The sequence below is a fragment of the Nerophis lumbriciformis genome, linkage group LG24, assembly GCF_033978685.3.
Source record: "Nerophis lumbriciformis linkage group LG24, RoL_Nlum_v2.1, whole genome shotgun sequence".
NCBI lineage: Eukaryota > Metazoa > Chordata > Actinopteri > Syngnathiformes > Syngnathidae > Nerophis > Nerophis lumbriciformis.
This window is the reverse complement of record NC_084571.2, coordinates 40,502,501-40,519,699: the sequence shown is the minus strand read 5'-3', so window position 1 is coordinate 40,519,699 and position 17,199 is coordinate 40,502,501. Positions and strand designations below refer to the sequence as shown.

The following is a 17,199-nucleotide window of genomic DNA, read 5'->3' as shown; positions in this document are numbered from 1 at the left end:
TGTATTTCAAGACTTTCATCTAGAACCCATGCAGGGAGTTCCACTAAGAACCCTTTCGTATTTCAAGGGTTTCATCTAGAACCCACACAGGGAGTTCCACTAAGAACCCTTTCATTTGTCAAGGGTTTCATCTAGAACCTATGCAGGGAGTTCCACTAAGAACCCTTTTGTATTTCAAGACTTTCATCTAGAACCCACGCAGGGAGTTCCACTAAGAACCCTTTCATATTTCAAGGGTTTCATCTAGAACCCACACAGGGAGTTCCACTAAGAACCCTTTTGTATTTCAAGACTTTCATCTAGAACCCACGCAGGGAGTTCCACTAAGAACCCTTTCGTATTTCAAGGGTTTCATCTAGAACCCACACAGGGAGTTCCACTAAGAACCCTTTCGTATTTCAAGGGTTTCATCTAGAACCCACACAGGGAGTTCCACTAAGAACCCTTTCGTTTGTCAAGGGTTTCATCTAGAACCTATGCAGGGAGTTCCACTAAGAACCATTTCATGTTTCAAGGGTTTCATCTAGAACCCACACAGGGAGTTCCACTAAGAACCCTTTCGTTTGTCAAGGGTTTCATCTAGAACCTATGCAGGGAGTTCCACTAAGAACCCTTTCATGTTTCAAGGGTTTCATCTAGAACTCACACAGGGAGTTCCACAAAGAACTCTTTCATGTTTCAAGGGTTTCATCTAGATCTGACACAGGGGGTTCTAAAAACATCCCTTTTCAAAGGTTTTCACCGATAACCGTCTTGTCTTCTGAGGGTTCTATAAAGAACCATATTGTATTCTACAGATCAGTTTAGTTCATATTATATTGTGGTCATTTATCATGTTGACATTGAACAAACATTCAAAACATTTTAATGAGAAAAACATTTATTTAAAGATAGGCACCATTATTGGCAAATGTTATCAGGAAGTATGTCCCTGGTGACACAGGATCTTACCCATGCTTTCAACAATCCCTGAAGAACTCTTTCTTCCAAAAACGGTTCTCTGGATCAAAATAGTTCTTACTGGAACCCTTAGTGTTAGTGAGAACCCTTTTAAAACCAATTATTCCGAAAAGGGGTTTTAAAGGGTTCTCTGGATCAAAATGGTTCTTACTGGAACCATTAGCGTTACCAAGAACCCTTGAAAAACCCTTTCTTCGGGAAAGGGTTTTTCAGAAGCAAATGGTTCCAGTTAGAACCTCAGCCCTTGTAGAAGAACCCTTTTAGAACCCTTATTTCTAAGAGTGTATTGGCAGCGTTTGTCATCACAATTGTAGTCATGGAGCATTACTGTGGCTCAAACCACTTGTATTGACTCAGGGTGGGTTCACACAAAAGCTTTATTGAGACCATTAGCCCAGCGTGTTCCTGTAACTTGCACAATGGTGTCCTTGTCTTGTAAGAATGATAGTAATCAGAATCAGAATCATAAATACTTTAATAATCCCAGAGGGGAAATGAACATTTTCAGCACAATCCCATTCAAGAGCAGACAAACATTACAGGGAGACAGAACAAGATCACTGACGGGTCTGCCAACTTCCGGCGCCCCTTACAAAAAAAAGGTGAGAAATAGGTTAACACTAGGGACGGGGGGGAGAAGAAAAAAATAATTCAGTCTAAGCCTGGGCCCCTGGAGAGGAGGTCCAGACTGAGGCAAAGGGGGGAAAAACTCATAGCCATAGCACACATAAACATGTGTGTAAGAGGGAAACATCAAAGGACATTAAAAGAGCAGAGCTGATGCAACCAGCCACTTCTACACACAGCCACAAAAGTAACACAAAAAAAACATACACACTGTGGTAGGGATGTCCCGATCCGATATTTGGATTGGATCAGCTGCCGATATTTGCCAAAAATTGCGTATCGGCAAGGCATGGGAAAATGCCGATCCACATCCAGTTTAAAAAAATAACTCCGGTCCGTGTTTTCCAACGCACCGATTTAAATAATACATTCCACTTTTCTGCTGCTCCGTAATTTCCATTCCGCATTTTCCAGCACACCTTCAACACATCCACATGTCTGTGAATTCTCACGCAGTTGCTTTTAGCTGCTGGCATTACACGACAGGCTCTTCTCACTCTTTCCTGTGTCTCCCTCTCACAGACAGCAAGTGCACCTTCTTACACACGTCACATACTGTCACGTCATACGTCACATATGTATACGTCCTCCCCGAGCAGAGAGGTAGCAGCATGGCTAACGTTAGCTGTGATGCTAGCGCAGCCGTGCGAGCAACGCTCCCTCTAAGGTGCTCGCCTGTGCAATTGCGCACTGTTTAAGCGTTCTCTGCGCACGGCAAATCTATGCCACGCACAAAATCAAATAAAAAAATAAGCGCATAACAATTTTCGACACACGGACACGACAGAGAAAACAGTTTTCGTCATCATTGTTCAAATATTGTGACGACTGTCGAGACGCTTATCTCCATTCGGTGCCACACGCCCACACCATCAAAATGCCGAGGCAAAAATTGCCACATCAACACCGTATGAAAAAATTAGTGATTTTTTTAGTTGTGATTTCCTTCTCTGCATGAAAGTTTAAAAGTAGCATATATTAATGCAGTATGAAGAAGAATGTTTTAATGTAGACATGCAAGCCTTGAAAGAACATTTTGAAAATCAAGACTACATTTCCTGCAAATGGGTGCATTTCTACCCTATATTTTAACTTTAGATTTATTCTCATATCAAACTCTTTTGGCTGTCTTTTTGACACTTACATCCACACCCTGGATTATAAATAATGTAAATAATTCAATGTGATTATCTTGTGTGATGACTGTATTATGATGATAGTATATATCTGATAGTATATATCTGTATCATGAATCAATTTAAGTGAAAAACTTATTTGGGTGTTACCATTTAGTGGTCAATTGTACAGAATATGTACTTCACTGTGCAACCTACTAATAAAAGTCTCAATCAATCAATCAAAACACATAGAATCATCATACTGCTGTGATTATATGCATCAAGTGTTCATTCAAGGCTAAGGCAAAATATCGAGATATATATTGTGTATCGCAATATGGCCTTAAAATATCGCAATATTAAAAAAAGGCCATATCGCCCAGCCCTAGTTCAATGATGCCATTTCTGTTTGTCATGTGAATAATGCGGGGCAGCATGGTGGCAGAGGGGTTAGTGCATCTGCCTCACAATACGAAGGTCCTGAGTAGTCTTGGGTTCAATCCCGGGCTCGGGATCTTTCTGTGTGGAGTTTGCATGTTCTCCCTGTGACTGCGTGGGTTCCCTCCGGGTACTCCGGCTTCCTCCCACCTCCAAAGACATGCACCTGGGGATAGGTTGATTGGCAACACTAATTGGCCCTAGTGTGTGAATGTGAGTGTGAATGTTGTCTGTCTATCTGTGTTGGCCCTGCGATGAGGTGGCGACTTGTCCAGGGTGTACGCCGCCTTCCGCCCGATTGTAGCTGAGATAGGCTCCAGTGCCCCCCGCGACCCCAAAGGGAATAAGCGCTAGAAAATGGATGGATGGATGGACATGTGAATAATGCTGTATAATAGACTGTATTTATATTATTCACATGTAAAAAATATCTAAGTGTTTATTGTTTGCAAACTGTGGTGCTGAATTTCCCCCAGTGATCAATAAAGTACTTTCTATTCTATTATATTCTATTATATAGCATCAAGACTGTGTGTGCATAGATAGATATTCTCAGCATTATGATAAGACAAAAATGACTTCATTACGTTTGATTTGATGTGTGTGACAGGTGAGTGTGTGAAATCCATCACCTGCCTCCATTTTCTTTCTGTCTGTGTGTTTCTCTTTGTGCCCAACATGTTTTCATTTCTGTTTATTGACCTTTCTCTGCCTTTCTGCTTGTTCCACCCAAGGGACTTTCTTCCGAGAGGATCAGGCATTGTTACCCGCAGACCTCTCATTTTGCAGCTGGTCAACAATAAAGCAGGTGAGTGAGTCCGTGCAAAGATTTCTAAGAGAAATATTGTCTCCTTGCTGTGCTTCATCACTCTCCTGCCCCTTTGTGCCGCTTTGTCATATCTCTAGAATATGCTGAATTTCTGCACTGCAAGGCAAAGAAGTTTGTGGATTTTGACGAGGTGCGCTCAGAAATCGAGGCGGAGACGGAAAGGATAACAGGCTCCAACAAGGGAATCTCTCCCATCCCAATTAACTTGAGGGTCTACTCTCCAAATGGTAACAACGAGACACACAAACACTTCATATGGATTCCCACAGATGACTGCTACTTTAAGGCTTTTTGTACACATGTGATACTACCAGAGGTGGGTAGAGTAGCCAGAAATTGTACTCAAGTAAGAGTACTGTTACTTTGGAGATTTATTACTCAAGTAAAAGTAAGGAGTAGTCACCCAAATATTTACTTGAGTAAAAGTAAAACGTATGTTGTGAAAAAACTACTCAAGTACTGAGTAACTGATGAGTAACATACACACACATATCATATATATATATATATATATATATATATATATATATATATATATATATATATATATATATATATATATATATATACACACATACACACACACACATATATATACATACACACATATATATATATATATATATATATATATATATATATATATATATATATATATATATATATATATATATATATATATATACACACACACATATATATATATATATATATATATATATATATATATATATATATATATATATATATATATGTATGTGTGGGAAAAAAATCACAAGACTATTTCATCTCTACAGGCCTGTTTCATGAGGGGGGGTACCCTCAATCATCAGGAGATTTTAATGGGAGCATTCGCATACCATGGTTTATATAGAGCACAGAGTGGGTGGGTACAGGCTGGCCTAGGGGCGTGGTGATTGGCTCATGTGTTACCTAGGAGGTGTTTCCGTCTATGGCGGCATGTTGTTACAATTTCGCTGCGCTTGTTGAGGGATGACAGGTCTGGATGGTAAATAATAAACAGTTTCTCTTTCAAGCATAGGTTGCATCTTTTATTACCACTATTGTAAGGTGTGCTGGATGCAAGAATTTGCCATGTTATTGAATATTCAACATTATTGTCTTTGAGGTCCCAAATGTGTTTGCTGAGTTCTGTGGTATTTCGCAGGTTTTTGTTCCTGAAAGAAGCCTTGTGATTGTTCCATCTGGTTTTGAATTCTCCCTCGGTTAATCCTACATATGTGTCGGATGTGTTAATGTCCTTGCGTATTACCTTAGATTGGTAGACAACTGATGTTTGTAAGCACCCCCCGTTGAGGGGGCAATCAGGTTTCTTGCGATATATATATATATATATATGTATATACATACATTGATATATACAGTATATCATTTATATTTATTTTTTTGTCGTTTTTGTTCACGTTAAATGTGTTTTAATGAATATACATGCATGTTTAACACATATAGATTCCTTTCTTTCATGAAGACAAGAATATAAGTTGGTGTATTACCTGATTCTGATGACTTGCATTGATTGGAATCAGACAGTAGTGATGATAACGTCCACGTTTTCAAATGGAGGAGAAAAAAAGTTCCTCCTTTCTGTCTAATACCACATGAAAGTGGTTGGTGTTAGGCATCTTATTTGTCCAGCTTCCATATTCGTTTTTATACACTTTACAAGAAATACATTGGCGGCAAACTCCGTAGCTTGCTAGCTTGTTTGCGCAGGCTTTCGGAGACTCTTATTTTGAAAGCGCAGGCGCGATGGAGCGGCACTTTTATTGTGAAGACAGGAACTGTGTAGTCAGTCTTTAGGCTTTTGACGGGATGTACGGTTGAAATAAAAAAAATGGTCTTTTTTCCTTCACACTTTTGATTGATTGATTGGAACTTTTATTAGTAGATTGCACAGTACAGTACATATTCCGTACAATTGACCACTAAATGGTAACACCCCAATAAGTTTTTCAACTTGTTTAAGTTAGGTCATGTGACTGCCTGGCTCTGTTTGATTGGTCCAACGTCACCAGTGACTGCATCTGATTGGTGGAACGGAGTGAACGTCACCAGTGACTGTATTTGTTGAAACGCAGGCACTATGAAGGTCTGTCTGACAGACCAAAACAAACAAAGCGTGCATTAACAGATCGATCAAAATTAGTAGCGAGTAGCGAGCTGAATGTAGATAAAAGTAGCGGAGTAAAAGTAGCGTTTCTTCTCTATAAATATACTCAAGTAAAAGTAAAAGTATGTTGAATTAAAACTACTCTTAGAAGTACAATTTATCCCAAAAGTTGCTCAAGTAGATGTAACGGAGTAAATGTAGCGCGTTACTACCCACCTCTGGATATAACATCCTACAAAACAAAAGTAAATTGGATCTTGTCAATTTGCATTTCTTCAAATAGTTGCTTGTGGGATTATTTACTCAACTACAGAGAGTCTCAGGCAGTGTGTTCACATTCAATTGTGGAAATATTGTCATCAATGAAAAATCTTTCACCTCCGCCCGCTCCCCTTTTTTGTCCCAGTTTTGAACTTGACCCTGATCGATCTTCCGGGAATGACTAAAGTGGCTGTGGGAGACCAGCCGGTAGACATCGAGCACCAGATCCGGGACATGCTCATGCAGTTCATCACCAAGGAAAGCTGTCTGATCCTGGCTGTCACGCCGGCCAACACCGACTTGGCCAACTCGGACGCCCTAAAGATTGCCAAGGAGGTGGACCCCCAGGGTAAGCACCTTGGCTCTCTGCTGCATTTGACATTTTGGTTTGCGTTGATTCTAATTGGGTGCATTTGTGTAGGGTTGCGCACCATTGGTGTCATCACTAAACTGGACCTGATGGATGAAGGCACGGACGCAAAGGACATCCTTGAAAATAAACTATTGCCACTGCGGAGAGGTGAGGATATCAAACACGGACACACACTAATTCACTGGCTTTGCTGTTGAGTTTAAGGATTGTAATTAGGGATGTGCCGATCGATTGGACGATTTTCTTGGAAAAGTATGTCATCACCGTTGCCCATTAATGTTTTTCACGGTCAATCACAAACGCCGAACCCCTCTGGCTAATATTGTGTTTATTTTGAATCCCCCAGCTGTCAAGTTAGCATCTAATTGTGTATCTCCATACGCCGCTCCCCAAACTTGATAATAAACCCCCGATATCGGCACATAAAGTGCATTCCTTAATATCTTAAGTATCATTATCATACCTGCCAACTACTCCGGTTTTCCCGTAATTAGTACGGTTTTCATCAACCTATTCCGGGTTACGGTTGCAGTGATAAAAAATACGTTTTTTCATTAATTTAAAAAAAATATATTTTTTTAAAGTTTTATTCACGAAATCGCGTAACAACAATGACAATCGACACTGCTTCCCGTAACTTCCTATCGAGCCATTCCGAATGCCATGCGCGAGGCTATTTATAGCACCGCTGCCAAGCACGAGGCCATTGTTTCCAAACGAGCGAACGATCACGGAATCAGCCGGAGAAAAATCGCAAACGAGTCTTAAACCGAAAAGAAAACTGCAGTCATTCCGTGAAGAATATTCAAAAGCCTATCCGGGAATAATTATCCGTTCCGAAAAGGGTGAAAACTACGCGAATTGCACCTTGTGCAGACAAGATTTTTCGATCGGACACGGAGGAATTAGCGATGTAAAAGACCACGTTGGGACAAAAAAACACAAGTCTAATGCCGTTGCTAGCGATACAAGTGGAAAACTTTCAACGTTTTTCGTCGCCCAAACAGATTCTTTGGATGTGATAAATGCCGAAGTTTTATTTACGGAGGCAATAATTGAGCAAACAAAAAGGTAATGACACCAATGTTATCTATTGGAATTGTTTAGTACTGTTATACTGTTAAAAGTGTTTATACTATTTATGCTTTCAAGTCCAAGTTGAAGAAATCTTGTTAAATGTTGACAGCATAACTACCAAAATACAGAAGTATGTCCTTAATATTTTTGCAGTGCTATTTCTGTTGAAAAGTTCAAATGATTACATTAGAGATGTGATGTGCCACTTTTCAAGTGTCTGATGGCTTCAATTAATTTTCATTAAGTTTTCATATTTTGAATTCTTTTGAAAGGCTTACAAAAAAACGACATTTGAATTGTAATTCCATGCTATTGACAGGACTATTAATTTTAATGAAGTTAGCTTACCATGTTTACAGTATGATAATTGTGATAGAAATGTGAATTTTAGGCATAGAATATTTTTTACAATTGAACAAGGCAGTAGATTATACAAGCTTGGACAGAAAGTTAATAATGACACCAATTTTTTTTTTTAATGGAATTGTTTAGTACTGTTTTACCATTTGTTTACTGTAAAAAGTGTTTATACTTTCAATTAACAAATTGAAGTCTTGTGAAAGGTTGACAGGATAACTGGCATTAACTGTCAAAATAATTTCAAACTATTGAAGTTAGCTTACAGAATAAACATGTCAATCAACCCATATGATTTTTGCTGTAATATTTTTGTTTTGAAAAGTCACTGTGACTGATAGAAAAGTGATGGTTTTAGCAACATTTTAACCTGTCTGAATGCAATCAATCATTTCGTCATTAGGTTTTTCTGATTTCAAAAGTTGGCAGGTATGTCAATGATGCCATTTCTGTTTGTCATGTATAATTTTGTCTATTTTGTGTTTATCCTTGAATAAACAGGTCAGTTTCTTGTTACCAACCATTGTGTATTATTCAAACTCCCCTAATTCAGCTGGCTAGTTGTTATCAAGAGTACTAAAACCCTTTTCAACATGATTCTGACAACTAAGTAGGCTAAATAACTTTAAACTTTAATACATGCTCGGATAGGCCAGTATCGGTATCGGATCGGAAGTGCAAAAACAATATCGGTATCGGATCGGAAGTGCAAAAACCTGGATCGGGACATCCCTATTGTGTACCATTGACTGTTTTGCTCAAAACAATAGTATATAGTAAATTGATGATTGGTATTGGGATGAGCAGCATACATTCTTGATGGGAACATCCCTAATTGTGAGCCTTTTCTGTGTGTACGCGTGCGCAGGTTACATTGGTGTGGTGAACAGAAGTCAGAAGGACATTGACGGCAAGAAGGACATCCGCGCTGCTCTGGCGGCCGAGAGAAAGTTCTTCCTTTCCCACCCTGCCTACAGGCACATGGCGGAGCGAATGGGCACGCCGCATCTACAAAAGGCTCTCAACCAGGTGTGCACTCGTGTCTTGGGTCAAACGATCGGAATAATCACATTTTTGAATTTGGACCACATCTTATTATCGTATCTTCCGGACCATAAGCCACACTGCCGATGAATGGTCTATTTTTTATCTTTTTTCATATATAAGGCGCAACGGATTATAGGGTCCATTAAAGGAGTCATTATTATTCATTTTTTTCTAAATGTAAAAGATTTCCTTGTGGTCTACATAACATGTGATGGTCAAAATGTTGCATAGATGATGTTTTACACATCATCTTCAAGCCACTTTCTGACAGTTGCTTAAGAATGCGCCGTTTTGTGGGCGGTCTTATTTACGTGCCTCCACTTTGACAGCGTCTTCTCCCCGTCATCTTTGTTGTAGCGGTGTAGCGTGCAAGGACGGGAGTGGAAGAAGTGTCAAAAGATGGCGCTAACTGTTTTAATGACATTCAGACTTTACTTCAATCAATAACTCATCCGTGGCTCACTAGTGCAACAACAACGCCCGAAATGTGTCCCGTGAAGAAAAACCGTCCGACCGGAACTCTCTAATAACTAAAGTTCCTTGGGTGAATAATGTAAAGTCACTACACCGGTATGTTTTAGTGCTTTTATGGTGAGTTGACTGACAGATATAAGTAAGAACTTTACACTACTTTATATTAGAAATGGCAACAGTGGAGGATGATTGTCACATAACAAGAAGATAGAGAAAAATACTACAAAGGCGGACCCACACAATTTTTCTGGATTTATGCAGATCTCAAATACACATCAACAGGTACCAAAAGGTAAGAAAAGTTGGTTTTGCATAATATTGTGAAACGAAACGCCAGATAATGTCTTACCTTATAAACACACAATAATAATACTTGTAGGAGCCTAAATGCTGTTTAAGTTAATTTTCATTTTTATGGAAGGTGCTTTATGTTTATTCAGCCAAAATGGGACTATTTACTTTATTTGCATAATACGAAAATGTATATATTTGCATGCTTAGAATAATTATAAGGTACACTTTATTTGTAATTATTATCCATCCATCCATCCATCTTCTTCCGCTTATCCGAGGTCGGGTCGCGGGGGCAGCAGCCTAAGCAGGGAAGCCCAGACTTCCCTCTCCCCAGCCACTTTGTCCAGCTCTTCCTTTGGGACCCCGAGGCGTTCCCAGGCCAGCCGGGAGACATAGTCTTCCCAACGTGTCCTGGGTCTTCCCCGCGGCCTCCTACCGGTCGGACGTGCCCTAAACACCTCCCTAGGGAGGCGTTCGGGTGGCATCCTGACCAGATGCCCGAACCACCTCACCTGGCTCCTCTCGATGTGGAGGAGCAGCGGCTTTACTTTGAGCTCCCCCCGGATGGCAGAGCTTCTCACCCTATCTCTAAGGGAGAGCCCCACCACCCGGCGGAGGAAACTCATTTCGGCCGCTTGTACCCGTGATCTTGTCCTTTCGGTCATAACCCAAAGCTCATGACCATAGGTGAGGATGGGAACGTAGATCGACCGGTAAATTGAGAGCTTTGCCTTCCGGCTCAGCTCTTTCTTCACCACAACGGATCGATACAGCGTCCGCATTACTGAAGACGCCGCACCGAACCGCCTGTCGATCTCACGATCCACTCTTCCCTCACTCGTGAACAAGACTCCGAGGTACTTGAACTCCTCCACTTGGGGCAAGATCTCCTCCCCAACCCGGAGATGGCACTCCATCCTTTTCCGGGCGAGAACCATGGACTCGGACTTGGAGGTGCTGATTCTCATCCCAGTCGCTTCACACTCAGCTGCGAACCGATCCAGTGAGAGCTGAAGATCCTGGCCAGATGAAGCCATCAGGACCACATCATCTGCAAAAAGCAGAGACCTAATCCTGCAGCCACCAAACAAGATCCCCTCAACGCCTTGACTGCGCCTAGAAATTCTGTCCATAAAAGTTATGAACAGAATGGGTGACAAAGGGCAGCCTTGGCGGAGTCCAACCCTCACTGGAAACGTGTCCGACTTACTACCGGCAATGCGGACCAAGCTCTGGCACTGATCATACAGGGAGCGGACCGTCACAATCAGACAGTCCGATACCCCGTACTCTCTGAGCACTCCCCACAGGACTTCCCGAGGGACACGGTCGAATGCCTTCTCCAAGTCCACAAAACACATGTAGACTGGTTGGGCAAACTCCCATGCACCCTCAAGGACCCTGCCGAGAGTATAGAGCTGGTCCACAGTTCCACGACCAGGACGAAAACCACACTGTTCCTCCTGAATCCGAGGTTCGACTATCCGGCGTAGCCTCCTCTCCAGTACACCTGAAGAGACCTTACCGGGAAGGCTGAGGAGTGTGATCCCACGATAGTTAGAACACACCCTCCGGTTCCCCTTCTTAAAGAGAGGAACCACCACCCCGGTCTGCCAATCCAGTGGTACCGCCCCCGATGTCCACGCGATGCTGCAGAGTCTTGTCAACCAAGACAGCCCCACAGCATCCAGAGCCTTAAGGAACTCCGGGCGGATCTCATCCACCCCCGGGGCCTTGCCACCGAGGAGCTTTTTAACTACCTCAGCAACCTCAGCCCCAGAAATAGGAGAGCCCACCACAGACTCCCCAGGCACTGCTTCCTCATAGGAAGACGTGTTGGTGGGATTGAGGAGGTCTTCGAAGTATTCCCTCCACCGATCCACAACATCCGCAGTCGAGGTCAGCAGAACACCATCCTCACCATACACGGTGTTGATAGTGCACTGCTTCCCCTTCCTGAGGCGGCGGATGGTGGTCCAGAATTGCTTCGAAGCCGTCCGGAAGTCGTTTTCCATGGCCTCACCGAACTCCTCCCATGTCCGAGTTTTTGCCTCTGCGACCGCTGAAGCCGCACACCGCTTGGCCTGTCGGTACTTGTCCGCTGCCTCAGGAGTCCCATGAGCCAAAAGAACCCGATAGGACTCCTTCTTCAGCTTGACGGCATCCCTCACCGCCGGTGTCCACCAACGGGTTCTAGGATTACCGCCACGACAAAGATGTAATTATTATATTTGTCTAAATTTGATGAAGTAACTGTTTGATTGCATATATGGCGGAAGGATCTGTGTGGTTGGTTGGTTTTTGGACACAGTGCATTATGGGTAATGGCAGTCAGGTGCGGGGGAATTGAGCCACACAGTTTTTTGACCTCACTCTTACTTTTTCTTAGCCTTGCTTTTTCTAACACCTACTGTAACAAACTCCTTTTATTTTGCCATTCAGTTGTTCCCACATCGTTATTGTTTTACGTTTTTGAATTATTAAGTAAACGATACAAAACGAAGAGGAGCGTCTGGAGTTTGTTTGTTGTCGCCGCAGCAAGCGGAGCAGGAGAAAGTAGAGGAGCGTCAAGCTAAAGGCTTCATTAGGAATCTACAATACTCCTATGTTGAAGCACAGTACAATCCATCAAGTGGTGTGGCTTCATAGCTTACCAGAGTCGTACTAAAACATTTTGGTAGATTTTTGAGCGCCGTGTGTAATGTTCTATATTTTCAATGGAACATATAAAATGTTGGTGGTGTTTACTTGAGTCACATTGCCATCATATTGCAGTCTACACGTATCTCTTATGTTTGACTGCCATCTACATCATTACACCATGTACCAAAAAAATTTTCTTCGAGGTCGGTAAGCAAAACCAGAATTATTCCGTACAAAAGGGGGAAAAGGTTGAGTTTTGAGGAAAAAAAAGGATTTTAAGTGCGCCCTATAGTCTGGAAAAATTGCGTGCGTTCGCCTTTGTAGTCCGTGCCGACACCGTAGTTGATAAGTTTTTTCTTTTTCTCTATCTTCTTGTTATGTGACATTCATCCTCCACTGTTGCCATTTCTAATATAAAGTAGTGTAAAGTTCTTACTTATATCTGTCAGTCAACTCACCATGAAAGCACTAAAACATACCGGTATAGTGAGTTTACATTATTCACCCAAGGAACTTTAGTTATTAGAGAGTTCCGGTCGGACGGTTTTTCTTCACGGGACACATTTCGGGCGTTGTTGTTGCACTAGTGAGCCACGGATGAGGAGATGCTGCTCCGTTATTGATGGAAGTAAAGTCTGAATGTCATTAAAACAGTTAGCGCCATCTTTTGACACTTCTTCCACTCCCGTCCTTGCACGCTACACCGCTACAACAAAGATGACGGGGAGAAGACGCTGTCGAAGGTGAGCCACGTAAATAAGACCGCCCACAAAACGGCGCATCCTGAAGCGACTTGTCAAAAAGCGACTTGAAGATGATCTGTAAAACATCATCTATGCAACATTTTGAGCAAAGAACCACCATTACATGTTATGTAGACCACAAGGAAGTCTTTTACATTTAAGGTTCAAGGTTCAAGGTTCAACTTTATTGTCCCCGCGGGGAAATTTGTCTTGGGCACAGTGCATCATTGCTTTCTTAACATACCCAAAAACAACAGAAGAAAAACACAAGCACAGACACAACCACAACCATACAACTAACATTTAAACATCAGAACATGGAGCTTGATAGACATAGGTGGCACTTTGATGTAGGCATAAAATCTACAGTATGGAGATAAAGATAAAGTACCAATGTGCATTGCACCAGAGCTCATGGATAAAGTGCTGTGTGCTAAAGTGCTTAGTTCTAAAGTGCTATGTGCTAAAGTGCTATGTGCTAAAAAAGTGCTAACCTATGTATTAAAATTCTATTGCACATTGTTGGTCAGCTTAATGGAGGCTGCGACAAATGATAATTTAAGGCGGTTAGATTTGCATAGTGGGACCTGGAGTCTTCTCCCTGATGGCAGGGTTCCATATTCAGGAAAGAGTGGGTGTTGTGAGTTGGAAATAATTTTCTTAGCTTTTTTCCTAACTGCCTGCTCATAGATGCTCTGTATAGGCTCATATTCTTTCCTCCCTACGATTTTCATTGCCGTTTTATGCATGCCGGCCAGTTTGCTTTTTAGCTTAACGGTTAGGTTGCCAAACCATGAGGTGATCCCGTATCTAATGATGCTCTCTACAATGGCACGGTAGAAAATCATCATGATGTGGCTGCTTACGCCGTACAATCTTAATCTTCGCAAAAACTATAGCCTCTGTTGCAGTCTATTGCACAGTTTGTCAATATGTGTCTTCCAGCAGAGAAGATTATCAATATGAACCCCTAAATATTTATATGAGGATACCTGGGTGATTTCCTGATTTTTGATGACCACTGGCTCATGGTCAGTCACTTTCCTCGGATCCAAAACCATTTCCTGTGTCTTGGTCACATTTAAAATAAGATGGTTAGTGTCACACCACCTAATAAATAGGTCTATCTCGTCTTGGTACACAGAGGGGTCCGTATCCTTGTATAGAAGGCTTAGGAGCACGGTATCGTCCGCAAATTTCACCATATATATATATATATTTAGAAAAAAACTAATAATGATATGACTCCTTTAATGCGCCTTATAATCCGGTATGCCTTATACAGGTAAAAGCCAGTAAATTAGAATATTTTGAAAAACTTGATTTATTTCAGTAATTGCATTCAAAAGGTGTAACTTGTACATTATATTTATTCATTGCACACAGACTGATGCATTCAAATGTTTATTTCATTTAATTTTGATGATTTGAAGTGGCAACAAATGAAAATCCAAAATTCCGTGTGTCACAAAATTAGAATATTACTTAAGGCTAATACAAAAAAGGGATTTTTAGAAATGTTGGCCAACTGAAAAGTATGAAAATGAAAAATATGAGCACGTACAATACTCAATACTTGGTTGGAGCTCCTTTTGCCTCAATTACTGAGTTAATGCGGCGTGGCATGGAGTCGATGAGTTTCTGGCACTGCTCAGGTGTTATGAGAGCCCAGGTTGCTCTGATAGTGGCCTTCAACTCTTCTGCGTTTTTGGGTCTGGCATTCTGCATCTTCCTTTTCACAATACCCCACAGATTTTCTATGGGGCTAAGGTCAGGGGAGTTGGCGGGCCAATTTAGAACAGAAATACCATGGTCCGTAAACCAGGCACGGGTAGATTTTGCGCTGTGTGCAGGCGCCAAGTCCTGTTGGAACTTGAAATCCTCATCTCCATAGAGCAGGTCAGCAGCAGGAAGCATGAAGTGCTCTAAAACTTGCTGGTAGACGGCTGCGTTGACCCTGGATCTCAGGAAACAGAGTGGACCGACACCAGCAGATGACATGGCACCCCAAACCATCACTGATGGTGGAAACTTTACACTAGACTTCAGGCAACGTGGATCCTGTGCCTCTCCTGTCTTCCTCCAGACTCTGGGACCTCGATTTCCAAAGGAAATGCAAAATTTGCTTTCGTCAGAAAACATGACTTTGGACCACTCAGCAGCAGTCCAGCTCTTTTTTTCCTTAGCCCAGGTGAGACGCTTTTCGCGCTGTTTCTTGGTCAACAGTGGCTTGACACGAGGTATGCGGCAGTTGAAACCCATGTCTTTCAAGCGTCTCTTGGTGGTGGATCTTGAAGCACTGACTCCAGCAGCTGTCCACTCCTTCTGAATCTCCCCCACATTTTTGAATGGGTTTTTTTTCACAATCTTGACCAGGGCGCGGTGATCCCTATCGCTTGTACACTTTTTCTGACCACAGTTTTTCCTTCCCTTTGCCTCTCCATTAATGTGTTTGGACACAGAGCTCTGAGAACAGCCAGCCTCTTCAGCAATAACCTTTTGTGTCTTTCCCTCCTTGTGCAATGTGTCGATGGTTGCCTTTTGGACAGCTGTCAAATCTGAAGTCTTCCGCATGTTTGTATAGGCTTCAGAACTGGACTGAGAGACCATTTAAAGCCCTTTGCAGGTGTTTTGAGTTAATCAGCTGATTAGTTTGTGGCACCAGGTGTCTTCAAAATGTAACCCTTACACAATATTCTAATTTTGTGACACACAGAATTTTGGATTTTCATTTGTTGCCACTTCAAATCATCAAAATTAAATGAAATAAACATTTGAATGCATCAGTCTGTGTGCAATGAATAAATATAATGTACAAGTTACACCTTTTGAATGCAATTACTGAAATAAATCAAGTTTTTCAAAATATTCTAATTTACTGGCTTTTACCTGTATATGTAAAAAGATTGAAAATAGACCATTCATTGGCAGTGCACCTTATAATCCGGTGCGCCCTATGGTCCGGATAATACGGTAGGTACTCTGCAACTATACATGATTAATGCAATTTTTTTTTTTTTGTGATTAATCACGAGTTGACGCGTTATTTTTGACATCCCTAATTTAAATACATCTTCCCTTATGTGTTGTCTGTCTCCAGCAACTGACCAATCACATCAGAGACACACTTCCTGGTCTGCGCAGCAAGCTGCAGAGTCAGCTCCTTTCCCTGGAAAAGGAAGTGGATGAGTACAAGAATTTCAGCCCAGATGACCCGACACGCAAGACCAAGGCTCTGTTGCAGTGAGCGCAGCCGACGGCCATTTCTCGCTAAAATGTCCAAAAACACCGACAGCACACACGTTTGGTGTCTCTTCTTCCTCCACAGGATGGTGCAGCAGTTTGGCGTGGATTTTGAGAAGCGTATCGAAGGCTCCGGAGACCAGGTGGACACCAACGAGCTGTCTGGTGGCGCCAAGATCAACCGCATCTTTCACGAGCGCTTCCCGTTTGAACTGGTCAAGGTCAGTGAATGTGAAGAATCTTAATCCAAAATATTTGAAACATGAAAGTACACACCTCTTACTGCATTGATTCAACTATTTTGGTTGGTTAAATTATTATTATTATTTTTCTTTGGTTTGCTAAATTAATATTTGTCTTCTCCTCCCCGGTGACAAAGATTGTGTTTGATGAGAAGGAGCTGCGGCGAGAAATCAGTCACGCAATCAAGAACGTTCACGGTGTGAGGCAAGTGTCTCACTGTACACATGTACTCACCTTACACACAAGCCTGTGCTGATTTCACACCCGAATGATTGATGGTTGATAATCAAACATAGCCCTGGTGTTGTATTTCTTATATTCAAAATGTCCTTGTTTTTTCT

The 17,199-nt window shown here is 41.8% G+C and overlaps 1 protein-coding gene across 4 annotated transcripts in view; it reads left to right on the top strand.

The window, feature by feature from the left end:
• Window positions 1-17,199, top strand: part of dnm2a (dynamin 2a) — a 116,789-nt gene that overhangs the window by 40,637 nt on the left and 58,953 nt on the right. For all 4 annotated transcript variants that reach the window (XM_061982096.1, XM_061982095.1, XM_061982094.1 and 1 more), the window contains exons 2-9: window positions 3,878-3,951; window positions 4,050-4,199; window positions 6,510-6,713; window positions 6,786-6,884; window positions 9,040-9,200; window positions 16,473-16,615; window positions 16,701-16,836; window positions 16,995-17,062. In XM_061982096.1, coding sequence (XP_061838080.1) covers window positions 3,878-3,951; window positions 4,050-4,199; window positions 6,510-6,713; window positions 6,786-6,884; window positions 9,040-9,200; window positions 16,473-16,615; window positions 16,701-16,836; window positions 16,995-17,062 — 1,035 coding nt within the window. The remainder of the gene's footprint in view (window positions 1-3,877; window positions 3,952-4,049; window positions 4,200-6,509; window positions 6,714-6,785; window positions 6,885-9,039; window positions 9,201-16,472; window positions 16,616-16,700; window positions 16,837-16,994; window positions 17,063-17,199) is intronic.